The sequence below is a fragment of the Cricetulus griseus genome (genome assembly GCF_003668045.3).
Source record: "Cricetulus griseus strain 17A/GY chromosome 1 unlocalized genomic scaffold, alternate assembly CriGri-PICRH-1.0 chr1_1, whole genome shotgun sequence".
NCBI classification, from domain to species: Eukaryota; Metazoa; Chordata; class Mammalia; order Rodentia; family Cricetidae; genus Cricetulus; species Cricetulus griseus.
Window position 1 is genome coordinate 154,999,026 of NW_023276807.1, and position 20,186 is coordinate 155,019,211.

Sequence of the window (20,186 nt, forward strand, 5' to 3'; positions counted from 1 at the left end):
CATTGTGCTCTATTGCATTTGCCTCAATTCTATTTGTCTTGTATTTTGTAAACATGTAAGGGACTGCTTACTGAATAATCATCCTTACCGTTTGAGGACCATTATTTTCTGTGGAACTTGAAACCATCTTTATCAGTGAATTCCAAGAAGGGTCTGCAGCATGAGGGCCATTAAACATGGGTCCTCCAGCACCATCAGGGAGAGGTGCTACTGGAGGAATCATTGCATTCCCATACACAGAAAAAGGCATACCCTTAAATAAAGTAGGTGAAGAAAGAGAGATTAACACCCAAGTCATTATTTTCTTTTTCTTTTCTCCTCCCCAACTTCTAATAAACAATCTTGAAAGGGCTATGTGGAGAGAAGTTGTCTGTCACAAAAAACAAACAAACAAACAAACAAACAAAAAACCCACAAAGGGAGGCAAACAAAGGCAGCCTCATTTACAGGGTGAGTTTCAGGCCAGACAGGGATACATACATACCATGATAGTAAAGAAACAAAACCAACAAAAGAAATCACAGAGTCAAAAGCCCTAAAACTAATTTTAACACCTCAACTGACTTTATGAATGTGTACATTATTCACAGAGCCTAAATATTATTGACATGAGTTCATTTAGCAGAGTATAGCAGGGCCTGGTGGCCCAGGCCTTTCGTCTCAGCACCCAGGTGGCAGAACCGATAGGTCTAGTTGAGTTTGAAGCCAGCTTGGGTCTATAAAGTGAGTTCAAGACTATGTTGAGAGCCTGACCCATGAACAAAATAAAAAACAAGCACACATTATAAAGGAGAATACCATATTCAAAGTATTTTTAAAAAGAATTCCACTAAAGGCAGACACGGTAGCTCCCACCTGTAATCCCAGCATGTGGGAGGTGGTGCAGAAGACCAGACATCAAGGTCATCCCCAGCTATAGAAAGAGTTCTAAATAGGCTGGAGAAACAGCTCCACAGTTAAAACAGCTCTTACAGAATACCTGAATTTAGTTCTTAGCTCTTAGTTTAGATGGCTCATGATTTCCTATACTTCTAGCCCCAAGGCATCCAATGCCCTCTTTGACCCCAGTGAGAACATACATAACCACATATACACACAATTTTAAAAAAAGCAAAACAAAAACTAAGAAACAAACAACATATCCCAACCAAAACAAACAAACAAAAGACTCCTAAAACAGAAGTCCACTAAATGCTAGGAAATTAAATACTTCTATCTTAGGGAGTTTGGCTTATAAAGCCCCAACAGAATCCCACAGGTGTAATGTTTGGAAATGAGACATGAGTAGGAATGAGAAAAACATTTTATAACAACAAAAATAGTTATTTAAATTACCCCAACTTTAGGAAAGTCCATGTATCCTGCAGGAACATGCTGATGGAATGTACCAGAAGGAGTTACAATTCCTGTACTATCTCGCTCCATTGCTTGATGCTGTGAAAACACTCCTGGGTCAGACATTGGCCTGTGAATCATGGGATTTCCCATCCCAGGGTTACACCAGTCCACTTTATCTGAGGGGAAAAAAACAAACAAACAAACAAAATTTGATAACACTCAAAATCAATATAATGTTTAAAAGAAGTACTTACAAGTTCTATTTTAACTTGTGAATTCTTTAACTGTGAATTCTTTTAAAATAATCTATTTCTGTATTTTTACAGCAATTATTTCAACACGTCTTAGTGAACAGTTTAATGAAACATAACAAAAGACTACACACAGTAGTGGCAAAAAAGCCTGATGTAGTGAATTAGTGTAGATGTGCTTTTCTTACCATAAGTTTGTGGGAAGGAACTACAAGACAATTAACAAGCTATGACTGTCCTTTGATGTTAGGTACTGGCATATCCTACCAATCCATAGTATTCCTGAACACGTTACCTTGGAAATGAAAGTGACATAAACTCATTCTTGTTGTGGGGTGGGGCAACAAATCTGTCCTAAAGTAAAATGTTTGAAGACATCAGATGCCAAAGATTTCAGATAGAGAACTTTGAAGTTGTCTCCAATTTCACTACTTCGTGAAAAGATAAAATAATACAAAAGAACTGTGGTAAGTAAGCTGACAGTGCAACGGGATATATCAGTTAGTCAAGAAAAGGCTATCTCAAGAAATCTAGACCATGAATAAGTAACCTTGATAGACAGTGAAGGATTCACATGAGAAATTCCTTAAATAAAAATTGATTCACTTAAACAGCAACAGCACCAACAACAATGACAACCAAACACCACAAAAGAAAATAAAAGCAAAGAGAAAACCAAAAGATCTCAAAGAAAATACCAACTTTTTAATATGACAAAGTGAAATACAAGTAGGCCAGCATAGGGTAAGATGGCAAACACCAGTAATTATGAGATGAAGGCAAAAGAATCAGGAGTTCAAGGCTAGTCTCAGCTATAAAGTAAGTTCAAGGCTAGCCTAGTATACAAGAGATTCTCAAAAAGCCAAAATTATTTACATGCATTATGTTATTTTCTGAGATGAGTAACTGCAGTGGGAAGACCATGAAACCAGAATTAAAAGAAGCTTATTAGTCTAACAGAAGAGATAGGTTAATTAATTTAAAGAAACAATGAGGGCCAGAGAGATGGCTCAGTGGTTAAGAGCACTTGCTGCTCTTCCAGAGGAACTGGGTTTGATTCCCAGCACCCACATGGCAGTTAACAACAGGATGTTTCAGGGGATCCAATGCTTGCATCTGGCCTCCTCAGGCACCAGGTACATGTATGCTGCACAGACATACATGGAGAAAAAACAACCACAAACAAACATAAATAAAAATCTCAAAATATTAAAATGTGAAATTGGTTAAAATATTATAGCTAACCAAGTAAACTTAATTTCCAGTAATATGACAGCATATCATACCTTGATTGCCACCAATCCCTTCAAAGGACCAGATGCCACTATGTCCTACTGATGTAGACAAATTACTCCCAATAACAGATGGAGCGGAAGTTCCAGTTTGCCTGATACGTGCAGAACGTTCAGTCCCAATAGGGACTGGAACTTTCCTGTCCTGAGAGACATTGCTGGGCTTTTCGGACCCTAAAGGTACTGATGATGAGGCAGGAGACGGTGCACGAACGCCAGAGGATACCGACTGTGCGGGAGACTCTGGAAAAAGAGAGTTTGAAATATGAAGGTATCTTAAAATACACATTTTCAAAGGAAAGCTGAGATATAAGAGATATAAGATATAATACTTGTAATTAGTTTTTGATTTACATCCAAAGAAATGAAGTGCTGAGCCGTTTTCACATAGATACACCATTGTACTTCATTTTACTCCCATTACGTTCTTGTCTTCTCTCCTTGCTAGCCCCTTTCTTCCTTTGAAATAATTTTCTCTTTTGCTTTAAGAATAATGCTTTCAGGGCCTGAAGAGATGCCTTAGTGGATAAGAGCAATGGCTGCTCTTATCCAGAGTCCCGGGTTCAATTCCCAACACACACATGGCAGCTCAAAAGCTGTAACTCCAGTTCCAGGGGAACTGAAACCTGAACACACAAAAAAGCTAAACTATTTAAAAAAAAAGTTTACAGTGAACATGATGGTGCACATCTATAATCACAGAGTTCCAGAGGTTCAGTCAAGAAGATGACCCAGGCGTGGTGCTGCACACCTTTGATACCAGTACTCTGGAGGCAGAGAAAGGAGGATCTCTGTGAGTTCAAGGGTAGACTGGTCTACAGAGTTCCAGGGTAGCAAACGCTACCTAGTAAGACCCTATCTCAAAAAAAAAAAAAAAAAAAAAAAAAAAAAAAAAAAAAAAAAAAAAAAAAAAAAAAAAAACCATAACAGAGGATGACTAAAGGTTCAAGGTCGGTCTAAGCTACATAATAAGACTCTGTTCTGAAGAGTAATTTTGTTCAGTGATACATTGCTTGCCTGGCATTCATGAGACCCTGATACCTTGGGCTCAACCCTCAATAACACACACACATGTACATTTTGTAAAAGAATTTGAACTTTATGGTAGACTACAATGATCTCAATGCTACAAAGTGGTCAATTACTCATTTAATAAATCATTGGCTTAATATTTAATTAAGTCAATACTTGCTGCTAAAATATAAAGTGAAGGCAATTTAAAGAATACTGTTTAAATTAAGTGTGTGCCCACTTAGTCAAGGCTGAGATTGAGCACCTTATATAGTTGAGGATAATCTTGAATGTTTTATGTGTCCGAATGTCGTCTATGCACTTGTTGCTCTGCAGGTATGCATGTCACAGGAGGATGTTAGGTATCCTGCTCTATCACTCTGCCTCTGAGACAGGGTTTCTCAATGAAGCCAGAGGTAGGCTGGCAGGCAGCAAGTTCTAGGGACTCCTTTCCTGGCTCCAACCACCACAGATCTGGAGTTACAGGCAAGTACAGGCCCCACCCTGCCTTGGTTTTTACTTGGATGCTGGAATCTGAACTCAGGTCCTTATGTTTACACAGAAAGTATTCTTAACCAGCAAGACAATTCTTCAGTGCTTGACACTCAACTTCAGATTGTTCTATTTCTACCTCCTGAGTGCTAGGTGCTGAGATTCTATCTAAGTACCTGTTGCCATGCCTGGTTTATACAGTATTGGAGAGCAAATCCAAGATCTTATATATGCTAGGCTATCATTTTACCAAAATAGCTATATTATATCCCAGGTCCCCTCAAACTCTATTGTGCTGATCTTTCAGAAAGTGCCCTTGTCTCAACTGCTGACAGTGTGCTGTCCAAATTGAACAAAACAGGACACCAAAAAGAGTAACTGCAAAATTTGCCAAGACAAGGTGGCCCAGTCCTTCAGATTATCCTGGCTCACAGAAATGTCTGTCAAGATATGCTAGGCCTATAGGCCAAAGATGGATGCCCCAGTGTTGCAGAGCAATCTTGGGTGACTGTCCAGGCAGCCAGCTGTTTCTGTCATCTCTCACATTTTTTTGGAAGTCACTTGCTCACACTCCTGTTTACTTAGTTAATATTATTTCCTTATTTGGTCTCTGAGAGAGTTGAAGACTAAATAGTATAGTTATAGTTTTCCCTGTTTACCAGTATCAGTAAAGAAACTCACTATAGATGTATTAAGTGTAATAGGTTTAAAAGACATTAAAAGATAATTTGATAAGCAAATTAGAATAGAAAGTAAATTATGTACAAGACTTTGGACTCATCAAGAAAGGATAATGGATATTTTCTCGGAATTTGTCATATACTTATGGACTAGACATTGTTAATGTACTTATTGCCATGCACATATTACATATAGTTATCATACTTAGTGTACATAGTTTTTCTCATATTAGTTATAACATTTTTAAAATTTTAGACCAAAAAGGGGGATATGTGGTGATACCTTTCTTGCACAAATAAAGTCTGCCTGGGGGTCAGAGAATGGAGCTTGCCAATAGCTAACCAGAGGTCTGGAGGTCTGTACAGACAGACAGGAAGTGAGGTAGCTGGGCAGAAACAGGATATATCAAGCAGGGAGAAACAGGAAATCACTCTTCTCTGTTGAGACGCTTAGGAGGTAAGGTATGCTATGGTTTGTTCCTTCTCTCTGATCTCTCAGCACTTCCCTCTATATCTGACTCTGACTTTTTATTATCTAGACCAATTAAAAACTCCCTTTATGCCGGGCGTTGGAGACCCACGTCTTTAATTCCAACACTCGAGAGGCAGAGGCAGAGGATTTCTGTGAGTTCAAGACCAGCCTGGTCTACAAGAGCTAGTTCCAGGACAGCCTCCAAAGCCACAGAGAAACCCTGTCTCAAAAAACCAAAACCAAACCAAAACAAACACAAAACAAAAAAACATAAAAACCTCCCTTTAAACTTTTTTCTTGCAAACAACTGTTTTTGAGCTGGTAGAATCTCATGTTTGAACACTTGGTCCCCAGTTGGTACAACTGTTTGAAAATGATTAGGAGGTATGGTCATGTTGGAGATGTGTTTCGAGGATTCAAAGACCCAAGCACACCAAAGACCCAAGCACACACATTTAATCCCAGCACTCTAGAGGCAGAAGCAGGTATCTGTGAGTTCATCTGTGAGTTCCAGGGCAGTTTGGTCTACACATAGTATGTTTCAGGGCAGCCAGAGCTTTGCAGAGTAACTATGTCTCAAAAAGAAAAAAAAAAAAAAAAAAAAACCAAAGCAGTTCCCAGTTAGCTCCTCTGTCTTTTTGCCACCCCTAGAAGGGAGTTGCACATGACCCCAGCCTGCTGCCATGGTTCTTGCCATGCTGCCTAAGGACCCACGCTCTTGTATAAATACCCTATAAACTCTTCTGTAAGTTGCCTTGTCATGGTGTCTCTTCACAAAAATGAAAAAGTAACTAAGAAAAAAGGTAGTACCAGGGGATGGGCTATTGTAGCAACAAGCCTGATTGTGCTCCCGTTTGGAAGAATGTGGAAGACTTTGGGACTTTAGACTAGTGACTGAACACTCTATGTGGTACTTACTGGGCCATCCTAGTATCCATGACCAAGACAGTAGTGCTGTGGGCTGTGCTGACTGTGGCAGCCAAGTACAAGAGGTTTCAGTGAGGAGTAATCCTAACAACTTGAGTAGAGACCATTCATGTGACATTCTGACAAAAAATGCACCTGTCCCAAGAATCTGCCTGAAACTGAAGTTTTAGAGTAATTTCATTGGTAGAAGAGATTTCAACACAGGCCAATACTTAACTTTGTCACTTGGTTGTTAGCAATCATTTTTTTTTTGTTTTTTTTTTTTTGTTGTTGTTGTTTTTTTTGTTTTTCTAGACAGGGTTTCTCTGTGTAGCTTTGGAGCCTATCCTGGCACTCGCTCTGGAGACCAGGCTGGTCTCAAACTCACAGAGATCCACCTGCCTCTGCTTCCCGAGTGCTGGGATCAAAGGCATGCGCCACCAACACCCGTTAGCAATCATTCTCATGCAGCTCTATAATGACAAGGAAAAAGCTGGGCAAAAAGAAATGCAAAATGTACAGTTGAGGGAGAAAAAGGGCATTAGGAAATTTAACATTGAACCCAAGGCTTGTGCTGAAAGAGATCAGAAGAGGCCTTATGCAGAATGAAATGAATGTAGTGGTGCCCTTGGGGCAAGACCCCACCCAGCTAAGCTTCCAATTTAACAAGAAAATGATAAGAAATTATGGGAAAGCAAGTGTCACACAGGAAGGTAACAAATCAACTCTCATGTGAATGTAAATAAAGGAGGGGGGGCCAGCTTCTACCCCAAGCAAACATTAGAATTAGGCCTCATAAGCATGTGGTTCTGTCATTAAAGTTATTAAGGACACGGGAGTAAAGGAGTTTGGAATATTCCTCCATGGTTAAGGGAAGCACTGAAGCTAAGCGATGTGGAGATGGCGTGTAACCAGCTCAGAAGAGAGAAGTGTGTAGCAGTCAAGAAAGCTTGGAGGACAGAGCCATTTAAGCTCTTTGATAAGAGACAAGAATTGTAGGATTTGGAATTTGTCCTGCTGGGTTTCGGTCTCAGTTTGTTGTGGTATTTCCTCACTGTGGTCCCCCCTTCCTCTCATTTGGAATGGTAATGTATATTCTCTGCCATTTAATGTTGTAGGTATGTGATTTGAGTTTGGATTTTATAGGGGGGGGGTGTAATTGAGAGAATGCTTTGAGTCTCAGAAGAAATATTGGACTTTAAATAGTCTTGAGACTGAAATACTATGGGGATTTTTGAAACTGTACTCAGTGCATTTTTTTATTATGATATGGCCACTAACCTATGAGGGCCAGAGAGAGGAATGTGGTTGTCTGAATGAGAATGGCCCTCATAGACTCATGTTTGAATGTATGTCTCCATTTGACAGAGCTGTTTGAGAAGGTGCAGGAGATGCAATCTTGTTGGAAGAGATGTGACACTGGTGTTGGGCAGAGGTTTAGAAAGCCCAAGGCATTCCCATTTAGTGCTCACCCTCCTCTATCTCTCTCATGCTCCAGGCTCCAGTTTTATGCATGCCTGTCTGCTGCCATGCTCCTCACCATGCTGGCCAAGAACTATACCCCTCTGCAACTCTTAACTTCCTTTAAACTCTTTCTTCTGTAAGTTGCCAATCATGATCTTCAATCATGTTGCCTTCACAGCAACAGAAAATAATTAAGACAGTTGATATGATGCAAAAACAAAGGAATTCATGTACACAATATATCTGTGAAGTCTAGCCTAGGGGGAAAAAATCAGTTGGCAGGAGACACCAGGATGCTATGAGTTTATATATGCTGGTAAAATACTAACTGGAAGCAACTCATCTTTGTTTTACTGTACCCTGTTGATATTCCATAGCACATAGTTTTGGAGAGATTCCTGACAACCAAAAAAACAAGACACTCGAGTTTTGGTGTTTTTGAAACAGGTATTCAGCTCATACTCCCTCTGCCTCAGCAATGCAAGCCTAGAATCAGGTACATGCTACTACACCTAACCAAAGCTGTGATCCTTAACACTAAGTATTTACCTTAGAAATTAAAATTGTTTTATGAATTACTAATAAATTAAAGGGAAGAAAACTCTTGATTTGGTACAAAATGCTGAAATATTAAGCACATAATTTAAACAAGGTAAAAGGGTATGTAAGTGCCTGTAAGCCCAGTGATTCAAGAGATTACAACAGGAGAATTTTACATTTATGGTATGCTAGGGCCATCTGAGCAACTCAGTGAGAACCCATATCAAAATGAAAATGAAAATGAGAAGGGCTTAAGATGGTCGGCCAGTGGTGGTGCACACCTTTCATTCCTGCACTTGAGAGGCAGAGGCAGGTAGATACCTGCAGTTTGAGGCCTGGGGTACAAAAAAAAAAAGGGGGGGGGTTGCTGAAGACAGGTCTTAGTGGTTAGATCACTGGCTGCTCTTCCAGAGGACCTGGGTCCAATTCCCATCACATACATGGCAGTTCATAATTGCCTGTGACTCTAGTCCCAGATGATCTGATACCGTCTCTGGCCCAACAGGTACTAAACACAAATGGTATGCAGACACACATGTAAGTCAAAAACATACACATAAAATAAAAATGAAGGATAAAATTTATTTTACAGTAAGTAAAAAGGGGGCTGAGATTACAGATCAATCACAGAGAGCTTGACTATGTTTTTCAAGATTTAGGTTCAATTTCTAGTACTCCTTAAAAGAAAACAAAAAGGAGGGCACAACTCATCAAATGTTCAGTTTCTACTTTGCTTAAAAGTATTTTGGAGTTTCTGAGTCACGGCTGCTGATACAATAAAGATATAGTACTGTACAGGTGAGTTTGTTTTGTTATGCTATTTATGTAGTTAAGATTTATAGGTGGAGCCAGGTGGCAGCCTCAAAAGCCTTTAATCCCAGCACTCAGGATGCAGAGGCAGATAGATTTCTGTGAGTTTGTGGCCAGTCTGGACTACAGAGTTCCAGGACAGGCTCCAAAGCTATAGAGAGAAACTGTCTTGACAAAACAACAAAAAGCCAAAAAAAAAAAAAAAAAAAAAAAAAAAAAGGTGGTATTTACACAGCAAGTGTTTATGTATTTAAGACAGTTTTCACATTACTGCCCAGACTGCTTTGGAATTCACTCTACATAGTTGAGGCTGGCCTGAAACACAAATTGTAAATTCTCGTACCTCAGTCTTCAAAATAGAATTATGACTAAGTCCCATCATACTAGACTTAATAGTCACACTTTTGTACAGCTAGAAATCTTTCTACTCCTTAGTTGTATTTAAAAAGTAAATGTAGATGCCAGGCGTTGGTGGTGCACACCTTTAATCCCAACACACCAGAGGCAGAGGCAGGTGGATCTTTGTGTGTGAGTTCGAAGTAAGCCTGGTCTCCAGAGTGAGTGCCAGGATAGGCTCCAAAGCTACACAGAGAAACCCTGTCTCGAAAAACAAAAAACAAAACAAAAAGTAAATGTAAGTTAACAGTAAATGGGAATGAAGTAGGAATGTGGTCAAATAGTACAACACATGCCTCACATGCCAAGATACCCTGGTACCATGTATCATTAAATAAGTAGGTTTTAAAAGTAGTATTAGAAGATTTTATGTTTTGCCTTCACATATGTGTGTGCACATGTGTGCCTGGTGCCCATGAAGGTCAGAAGGGGTGAGAGGCCTTGGAATGGAGTTATATATGGTTATCACATGGGTACTGGGAATCAAAGCTGGACCCTCCCAGAGCAGCAAGCTATCTCTCCAGGCTGATAATACTTTTAAAACATACAAATTTTATTGACATTACAGACTGTCAAGAGTTAAAATTTGAAATTTTTTACAGCATTAAAATGATGGTGAAGTTGAAAATCCCAAACTTGGAGTAAGCAACAGTAGCATATGTCTCTAATTCCAACATGTGGGAATGGGAAACAGAAAGTCCAGACTCAAGGTCATCCTTGACTACATGGTGAATTTGAGGTTACACTTGAAGAGCTCAAACCCCTCTGTTTATAAAAAAATAACCTTTTCTTTTGGGACACAGATCACTCACCATTTGATGCTGATGAACATGGAGTCAACAAACTAAGTGGGGAAAAATGCTGTCTGTTAAAGTTAGCAGCTGCAGGTGCTCCTCCAAGAGGTGCTCCAGGCCCATACATTTGACCTCCTGAAAGACTTGAGGCAAAGTTTCCCAAATGTGTAGAAGAAGGTGTTACAGAACCATATGGTGAGTCCATGTTGACAATACCTGTAATGTAGAAAATCACCTTTATTCACTAATTATCCCAAGAAGCCATCATTGGAAAGAGCACACAATTGCAACTTTAAAAAGTATTTTTGTTACTTAAAAATTCAGATGGGTGATAGTGGTGCTTGCCTTTAATTCCAGCACTCAGGAGGCAGAGGCAGGCAAATCTCTGTGATTACTAGGTCAGCCTGGACTACAGGGTAAGTTAATGGACACCCGGGGTTGTTACACAGAGCAACCTTGTCATGAACAACAAAACAAAACAAAAAATTCTTTAGCTGGGTGTGGTAGCAAGTAACACTAATGCCAGCATCTGGGAGAACCAAGAGGGTCAAATTAAGGTCATCTTCAGCTACATAATTCAAGGCCAGTCTAGATTGTAAGAAACTCAAGCACACAAACACACACAAAATCTCACATGGTCATATGACAAGTTTAAGGGGAAGCCTAGGCTAAAGGAAGACTGGCAGAGGCAGGCGGATCTCTGTGAGTTCGAGAACAGCCTGGTCTACAAGAGAGAGTTCCAAAATAGCCTCCAAAGCCACAGAGAACCCCTGTCTCAAAACAACCCTTTCTCAAAACCAGTCCCTCACCAAAAGATATGAACACATGAATAGTATGAATGAGGGACTATATTACTAGGCATTTTACTCATTTATGTATATATGTATTTATTTTTCTGTTTGCTTTTTGAGACAGGGTTTCTCTGTTTAACAGCTCTGGCTATCCAGGAACTCATTGTGTAGACCAGGCTGGTCTTGATCTCATGGAGATCCTCCTGCCTCTGCCTCCAGAATGCTGGGATTAAAGACATTCACCACCACTGCCTGGTTGCTCTGTAGACCAAACTGGCCTTGAATTCAAAGATAGACCTGCCTCGAAATTAAAGGTGTGCACCACAACCACCTAAAAAAAAAAATTTTTTTTAAAGAAGTGTGTAGGGTGGGGATCTGTAGTGGCTCAGCAATTAGGAAGCACTTATTATTCTTCCAATTCTAGCAGAAGACCAAAGATTGGATCCCAGCAGTCATAGGATAATTCAACAACAGAACTTCTGACTTTCTTGGGCACCAGGCACATAAATTCATGCCGGAAAAACACATATATAGGAAAAGGTATAATTCTTCTGAGTACCAGGCCAACCAGATATATACAGCACAACTGTCCTTAAGAAACAAAAACCAACAACAAATAAGTACACCAATAAAGTCTGTAAGTGTAGCCCTAAGGCCAAGAAGGAGAACTGCATCATTCTTAGCCTGCTAACTAAGTTGAAAGGCTGCTGTGAATCTGAGAAGCATGGCCTATATGGTTAGCTCCAGGTCATAGAGGCCTTGTCTCAGAAAACAAAATCCAACCCTGAATAAAGCAAAACAGTCTTAAAAATAGTATGAGGCCGGCAGAGGTGGCGCACGCCTTTAATCCCAGCACTCGGGAGGCAGAGGCAGGTGTATCTCTTTGAGTTTGAGACCAGCCTGGTCTACAAGAGCTAGTTTCAAGACAGCCTCCAAAGCCAGAAGAGAAACCCTGCCTCGAAACGAACCCCCTCCAAAAAAAAAAAAAAAAAAAAAAAACAAAAAACAAAGGATGAGGTCATGTGGACCACAGACCATAGTGTGTCCGTCTTTCACATGGATTTTCTCAATTGCTCAAAATGTTCTGGCAAACTCAAATAGTTTCTTCTCTTCCTTTTTTAAAGGCAGGATCTATCCTGAGCAATGGTGGCACTTGCCTTTAAACCTACTTAGACAGCTAGGGCTACACAAGAGAAACCATCTTGAAAAACCAAAAATCAGGATAGAAATGAACTCAGTACCTACCCCTTGACTAAGAAGATAAAGTCCTGTTATTTTGAGACAGAGTCACACTACGTAGTGATGGGGGACGTGCTTCTGTGTATGTGTCTGTCTTATTGGATAATAAAGTACTGTTTGGCCAATGAAGCAGCAAGTTAAGCAGGAGTAGGAGTCAAGGAGTATTCTGGGAAATATTGTAAAGAAGTGGTGATCCAGGCAGGAAGTGACATAGCAGGGAGACTAATATATAAACAAGGGCAAGAAGGAAGTTGTCCCTTATATCTTCCTCCTTCTCTCTGTGGAGTCACCTTGTGAGCCTGAGAAGACAGGATGCTCCGCCGTTGTCCGATAAGATAAGTCTTATAAAATATATACATTTATGATAATTAAGACTGAGCTAGCATGTAAGAAATTCTAGTCATTGGCCAAGCAGCATGTGTGCCTATTGTAAGTCTTGGTGGGGCTCCGGTGGATGGAGTAAGACTTATTGTTACAATGTAGCCCTGGCTAGCCTGGAACTCACAGAGATCTGCTTGCCTCTGACTCCCAAGGTTGGGATTAAAGATGTACATCACCACACTTGGTGAATTTTCACTGAGTTAAACAGAAATGGAAGAGATAGCTAATGGCTACCACGTTACATGCTGTACTTTGTGTGTGGGGATGGGGTGGGGGGGGATTCTCTGTTTAACAGCCCTGGCTGTCCTAGAACTTGCTTTGTAGACCAGGTTGGACTCAAACTCAGAGTCACTTGCCTCTGCCTCCTGAGTAAAGGCATGCACCACCAACACCTGGCTATTGTATTGTTTCAGAATGAGAAAGATGTCTAAAAATCAGAAATTTGAACTTAACAAAACTGGTAGACATTTGGTGTTTGCTGGCATTAGCTTATTAATATAAAACCTATATATTTTTCTCCCTTTCTTTTGAGACAGGATCTCCTGTAGCTAAGGCAATTAACATTAGTATGTAGCTGAACATAACTTTCCACATGCTGGGATTCTGGGCATGTATCACCATGCCCTTCTGTTGTTTGTTCCAAGACAGGGTAATAATGAAAACTGGTCTCAAACTTAAGGCTGCTCTTCTTCAGCTTTTCAAGTTGGTTCCATTCTCAGAAATAGCTCACAAACCTTTTTTTTTTTTTTTTTTTTTGTCAAGGAGAGGGAGTTAAGACCTATTAATTTATTGGAAATTCAAGATAAAATTTACTGTAGCCTTTAAAAGATTTTAAAATAAAAACACTCCACTAAATGCACATGATACTGGGACTATGACTATCTTGGGCTTAGGGTATAGCTCACTAGTAAAGAAGGTGCTTGTCTAGGTAACAAAGAGGCCCCTAAGAGAGACATGTGGATCTACCTACGAAGGGTAAATAGACAAGATCTCCTGAGTAAATTGGGAGCTTAGGAGGAAGGGGACAGGGCAGGAAGAGAGAAAAGGGAAATAGGGAAGAGAACAAGAGGGAACAATATGCTCAGATTGGGAGAAGGACAGAAAGGGAGAGCAAAGAAAGAAATATCTTGACAGAGGGAGACATTTGGGATCATCCAGAAACCTGGTACTAGGGAAATTCCCAGGAACGCATGAGGATGATCCAGATAAAACTCTTAAGCAATAGTGGAGAAGGTACCTGAACGGTCCTTCCCCTATAATCAGATTGAGGACTACCGTAGTTGTCAGTATAGAACCTTCATCCAGTAACTGATGGAGGCAGATGCAGAGATCCACACTAAACACTGAGCTTAGGTTCCAGAGTCCAGACTAAGAAAGGGAGGAGCTATAACATGAGCAAAGGAATCACGACCATTATGGGGAAACCCACAGTAACAGCTGACCTGAGTTATTAGGAGCTCACCAGCTCCAGATTGACAGCTGGGGAACCTGCATAAGACCAAATTAGGATTCCCTGAATGAAGGTGAAAGTGGATGGCTTGGACAGTTTGTGGGGCAACTGGCAGTGGGACCAGGATCTATCCCTAGAGCATGAACTGTTTTTTCAAGCCCATTTCAAGCCCAAGCCTAGACACAGTGGGGAGGGCCTAAGTCCTGCCTCAAAGTGGTGATAGGACAGACTTCATTGACTCCCCATGGGGTGGGAGTGGGGGTAAGTAGAAGTTTAGGGGAAGAAGACCTGAGATTTTTTTTTTTTAAATGCTTGTCTACCAAGCAAAAATGTAGTGGCATCTTGCCTAGCCAGTGAAATTGTAGTAGCCACACCCTTTAGGCGTGGTTTTAGGTGCAGCCTTGACCCTTTTAAGGTAGAAGAGGAGCTGGGAGGTGCTCTCTTGGGTTGCAGAGAGCATCGAAAGAGCAGACTGCATCTTCTCGAATAGGAAGACCTTGACATGTAACTCCTTCCCTAATGAACATTTATTTAGCATTTATCTTGGGTCTGGCTAAACCATTTAAACCACTGCCTTCACAAAAACCAATGGGTTCAATTCCTATCACCAGAAAAATAAAACAAAACCCTGTAGGCACTAGGTACCACAGTGAACACCTTTAATCCCAGGGCTCGGGAAGCAAAGGCTTGAATTCAAGGCCAGACTGTCTACATAGTGAATCCAGGAGAGCCTGTTTCAGAAACAGCAGCACAACAAAAAAACCCTCTTCATCCAAGTACTCTACTTAAAGAGCAAATACATCAAAACATAGCCAAGAATTTCCTATCAACGATGAGAAATATTAACTACAGAAGGTCAAAAAAATAAATAAAATAAACTCACCTGAGGGACTTGGAGCAGGTCTTTGTAATGGCGGCCTAAAACCTGGTGCTTTGGAAGTATCAGACTGATGTAAAGGATCTGAATTTGGCAAATACGAGGATTTTCCGGACAGCATGGATTCTGGAGTAGACTGAGATGAAACAACAGATCCTCCCCAGAAGGCATGAGCATTCGTAGGGTTGTTTTCAAACAATGTGCTAAAGGGCCCAAATGGTAAAGGAGCACTGAAGTTGGGAGCAACAGGCTTATTTGCTGGATGTACTGAATTCTGACAAGCACTTTGTGTACTTAAGGTCGAAGGTAGCTGGACAGAAGAGGGAACACTATGAGGTCTTTTAATGTGATTGACATTGAGGACTGCAACAGATGAATTCTGCACTGGAGCTGGATTCTTGTGAGGGGCAGTTGTGCCATGAGAAGGTGGTCTAAGAGCAGGGGTTTCTATTTTAGGAGGCTGGGGACATCCCATCTGTGTTTGAGGCATAGGGTATGTCACAGGCGCAGTAGAAGGCACCACCACTGGAGCAGAACTTGTTGCTGTAGGAGGAACAGTCATTCTCACATCCGGGGAAGGAACCTGAGACTGCTGAAGAGAGGGTCTTGGCTCCTGAGAAACAGATCCCGGAGGCTGCTGCTGCGTGGAATGACCTGATGAGTTCCCAGAAGAACTGCTGCTGTGTGGGGGCCTATTGGAGGTTTCTACTACTGGCGGACTACTTGCTTCCTGTTCGGAAGAAGATGCCCCTTTATTTGGGGATGCTGCTCCACAATCCAAAGGGCTATTTCTAGAAACCCCTCCTGGCTGGGCTGGTGGTGATGGGGAAGATGGGGAGGATACTGGGTAGTGTTCTTTGGCAGTAGGCATAGGATATGTGGCATTTGTGGGTGCAGTGCTGTTGTTGCTTGCTGTAGTTGTGACTGTTGTGGTTGTGGCATTAGATGTCTTCACAACTGTGACAAAAAGCTGCCTTCTGACTGAAGGAGAACTTGGACTGCCATTTGAAGACGTACCAGGCACCGCTGAAGCTGATGAACTGGTTGTAGTTGTTGGACTTGAAGTTAAAGAACCTGCGGAATTCACCTGAGAACCACTGCTATTCTGATTGCTATGGCGAGGCACCATGTGAGGCTTAGGCGAGTTAGTAGCTCTGGCAGGGCTCAAAGGCCTGACAGGAAAAGGACCCCAAGTGGACTGAGCTGGTGGGAAAGTACCTCCAAAGTGGGTCATGGGCAACCTTGGTGGACGGATCTGCTGGAAAGTCTGAGCAGCAAGCAAAGCATGTGCAAATTGTGGAGGAGGATATGCTAATGGAAGAGAGACTGGAAAACCAGGCCTCACATTATTCACGGGGTTCTTAATGGTTTTGTGAGTGGATGCAGAAGAGATAGCAGGCACAGTGAGCGCTGTGGCAGTTTGAGATGTAGATGACAGAGCTACAGTCGTCATTTTTATTCCCATTAAGGAACTATTAGCAGCAGTGGTGGTAGGTGCTGAGGAACCTATTTTGGAATTTGCTGAAGAGCTTTTCAAACGATTCTTTGGAATAAGTTCATCAATTTCTTTGTCTGGATCCTTGATCAAAGCATTGATCAACTGAGTTGCTTGTCTTGTTGATTCAGTGCCACCCCTATATGTTGATCAACAGATAAAAAAAAAAAGTCCCCTGAGTACTTTCTAGTAACAAAGTTATTTGTGTACAGATATTCTCTCTCTCTCTCTCTCTCTCTCTCTCTCTCTCTCTCTCTCTCTCTCTCTCTCTCTCTCTCTCACACACACACACACACACCAGATACAGCAAAGTGTGCAAGGGCAATCAATATTCTCACCAATTTTCAGGTATTCTGGAAATAGTAAATTATCTTGAATTAATGCTAAGCATTAATCAGCAAATTTTTTTTAAAGATTTGATTTTATTAATTATGTATACAACATTCTGCTTTCATGTGTATCTGCACACCAGAAGAGGGCACCAGATCTCATAACGGATGGGTGTGAGCCACTATGTGGTTGCTGGGAATTGAATTCAGGACCTCTGGAAGACCAGTCAGTGCTCTTAACCTCTGAGCCATCTCTCCAGCCACGATGATCAGCAAATTTTAGCTTCTTCTTTTTTTTTTTTTTTTTTTTTTTTTTTTGTATGCACATGAAAGGTGTTGGCAGGCGTTCACAAGCTAAGTTCCCTACCACTAACCTATACTACCTATCTTAAGTGACTTTCTTAAAAAGGACTTATTGATATTCCGGTGTATAAGTGTTTAGATGTCTGGAAGCCACCATTCGGGAGCTAAGAACAGAAGCCAAGTCTTCTGCAATGACTGCTCCAGGCCCCAATTGGTTTTCTTTTTTTTTTGTTGTTGTTGTTGTTATTATTATTATTATTTTGAGACAGGGTTTCTCTGTGTAGCTTTGAAGCCAGTCCTGGCACTCGCTCTGAAGACCAGTCTGGCCTTGAACTCACAGAGATCTGCCTGCCTCTGCCTCCCGAGTGCTGGGATTAAAGGCGTGCACCATCAACGCCTAGTTATTATTATTTTTTTTATGAAAACTTAATTTTCCCACTGGGTGGTGGTGGCACATGCCTGTAATCCCAACACTTGTGAGGCAGACACAGGCCAGTCTCTGTGTTCGAGGTCAACATGGTCTACAGAGTGAGTCCATGACAGTCAGGGATGTTACACAGAAAAACCCTGTACCGAAAAACAAAGTGTTAAGAGATTTACTACTCAAGGCTCAGAACAAAGTTTTTAAGATTATTTCAAATTAGTACTTCAAACATGTTACAAGAATATATTAATTAGAAAAAGGACTAGGAATAATAATATTCCCAAACACTTTTTTTTGAGACAAGGTCTCCATACATAGCCCTTGCTGTCCAAGAACTCACTATGAAGACCAGGCTGGCCTCAAAGTCACATAGAACTGCCTGCCTCTGCATCTGCTTAAAGGTGTGTGTTACAATTCTCAAATAATTATCCTTTAAAAACTAAGCCTGGGGACATGTCTCAATGAGCAAGAGTAATTGCTGCACAAAAAATAAGATGAGTTCAAATCCCCAACACACAAAAGCTGGAGATAGCCAAACATGCCTGTAATCTAAGGATTATTAATGGAAGAGGATCCTGGCAGCTCTCTGTACAAGAGTAGCCTAAATATCAAGCTTGTAAGCTTCAGGCTCACTGAGGGCCAAGACAAAGTGATAGACCATGGGAAGGGAGTTATTCCCTGGCTCCCAAAGTGTGAGCTCGAGAGCGCACGCACTTGTGTGTGCAGTTTGAATGTAATTGGCTTCCCATAATCTCATAGGGAGTGGCACTATTAGGAGGTTTGGCTTTGTTCGAGCAGATATGACCTCATTAGAGGAAGTATGTCACTGTGGGGGAGGGCTTTGAGGTTTCCTATGCTTAGGATACTGCCCAATCTCAATTGACTTCCTATTGTCTGCAAGATGTTAGCCTCTCAACTACTTCTCCAGTATTATGTCTGCCTGACTGCTGCCATAACTCACCATGATAATGAACTGTGAACCTTGGAACTTAAGTGAGCCACCCAATTAAATGATTTCTTTCACAAGAGTTCTCTCTTCACAGCAAGAAAAACCCTAACACACACACACACACACACACACACACAGAGAGACAAATACAAAATGCTACTCAAATGGTTCTATTCCATCGAGTTGTAATAAACCAGAAAGAAGAAAATGTAGAAATAAAGCTTTGCCTTATAGTTATGATCCGGTCTCCAGTCTTGTCCTTCTGCTTATCAATATCTATGTGTGCACCAGTAAATTCCCGAATGGCATTGATATTACAGCCACCTCTTCCAATCACTCTAGATATCACAGTTGATGGAACAGATACTTTCTTTGACCTGTTTAAAAGTTGCAAAGATAAATTAATGAATTAAGACAAATCATTATTAGTGGTTATAATGAAAATAAGATTATAACTAAGGTGTTCTACCATAAATGGAGAACAGACTTGCAAAATAAGCATCTGATTTATTCTTTCTTTTTTTTTTTTCTTTTTTGGTTTTTTGAGACAGGGTTTCTCTGTGGCTTTGGAGGCTGTCCTGGAATTAGCTCTTGTAGACCAGGCTGGCCTCGAACTCACAGATATCTACCTGCCTCTACCTCATGAGTGCTGGGATTAAAGGCATGAGCCACCATCGCCGGCTCTGATTTATTCTTTTGTTTGGCTTTTTAAATACAGTATCTTACTATGTAGCTTTGGCTATCTTAAAAAGGCAATTCTGGCCTGCCTCCAAAGTGCTGGGATTAAAAGGATACACCACCACACCGAGCTTTCTATTTATTCTTAATTCAGACAAACAAATGGCCCCTTTAATGACAACACTCAGGAGGCAAACAGGTGGATCTCTTTGAGCTACAGGCTAGCCTGATCTACACAGTGAAATGCTGTCTTATCCTACTTTTCATCTTGTTTGCTTTCTTTTTTAAATTCTTTTTTATTTTTAAAGATTTTATTTATTTATTATGTATACAACATTCTGCCTCCATGTATGCCTGTATGCCAGAAGAGGGCACCAGATCTCATTACAGGTGGCTGTGAGCCACCATGTGGTTTCTGGGAATAGAACTCAGAACCTCAGGAAGAACAGCCAGTGCTCTTAACCTCTGAGCCATCTCTCCAGCCCTTGTTTACTTTCTTGACTATTATCCTATTATATCCCTGCAGCATATACGAGGTGGATATGCACTCTGCCACTGCAAATCTTGATGGTGCAAATTAACTGGAAGGTTTAAAGGATCTACTTTAGCCAAAAGGTTCAAGAAAGGATTCTTTTAGGTACCCTTCATGTTTGCCTTTTAATGTATTATCTCAAAAAGTGATATGAAAATTCTTTGTTTCTCTGAATATTTAATTGATTACCTAGAGATATAAAAGTCCACAAAGTTACATGAGGAAAAAGAAAAGCCTACCAGAAGTTTAAAAAAAAAGAGGATAAAAAAATCACCTAGGTTAGCCTGCAAAG

At 40.8% G+C, this 20,186-nt stretch overlaps 1 protein-coding gene across 1 annotated transcript in view; it reads right to left on the bottom strand.

Annotated features, from left to right (window-relative positions):
- Ankrd17 (ankyrin repeat domain 17) overlaps nt 1–20,186 on the bottom strand; it is a 136,235-nt gene that overhangs the window by 3,407 nt on the left and 112,642 nt on the right. The window contains 6 exon segments of the mRNA XM_027388365.2: nt 89–253; nt 1,336–1,514; nt 2,876–3,124; nt 10,465–10,662; nt 15,191–16,818; nt 18,912–19,061. Of these exon segments, the coding sequence (XP_027244166.1) occupies nt 89–253; nt 1,336–1,514; nt 2,876–3,124; nt 10,465–10,662; nt 15,191–16,818; nt 18,912–19,061 (2,569 nt within the window).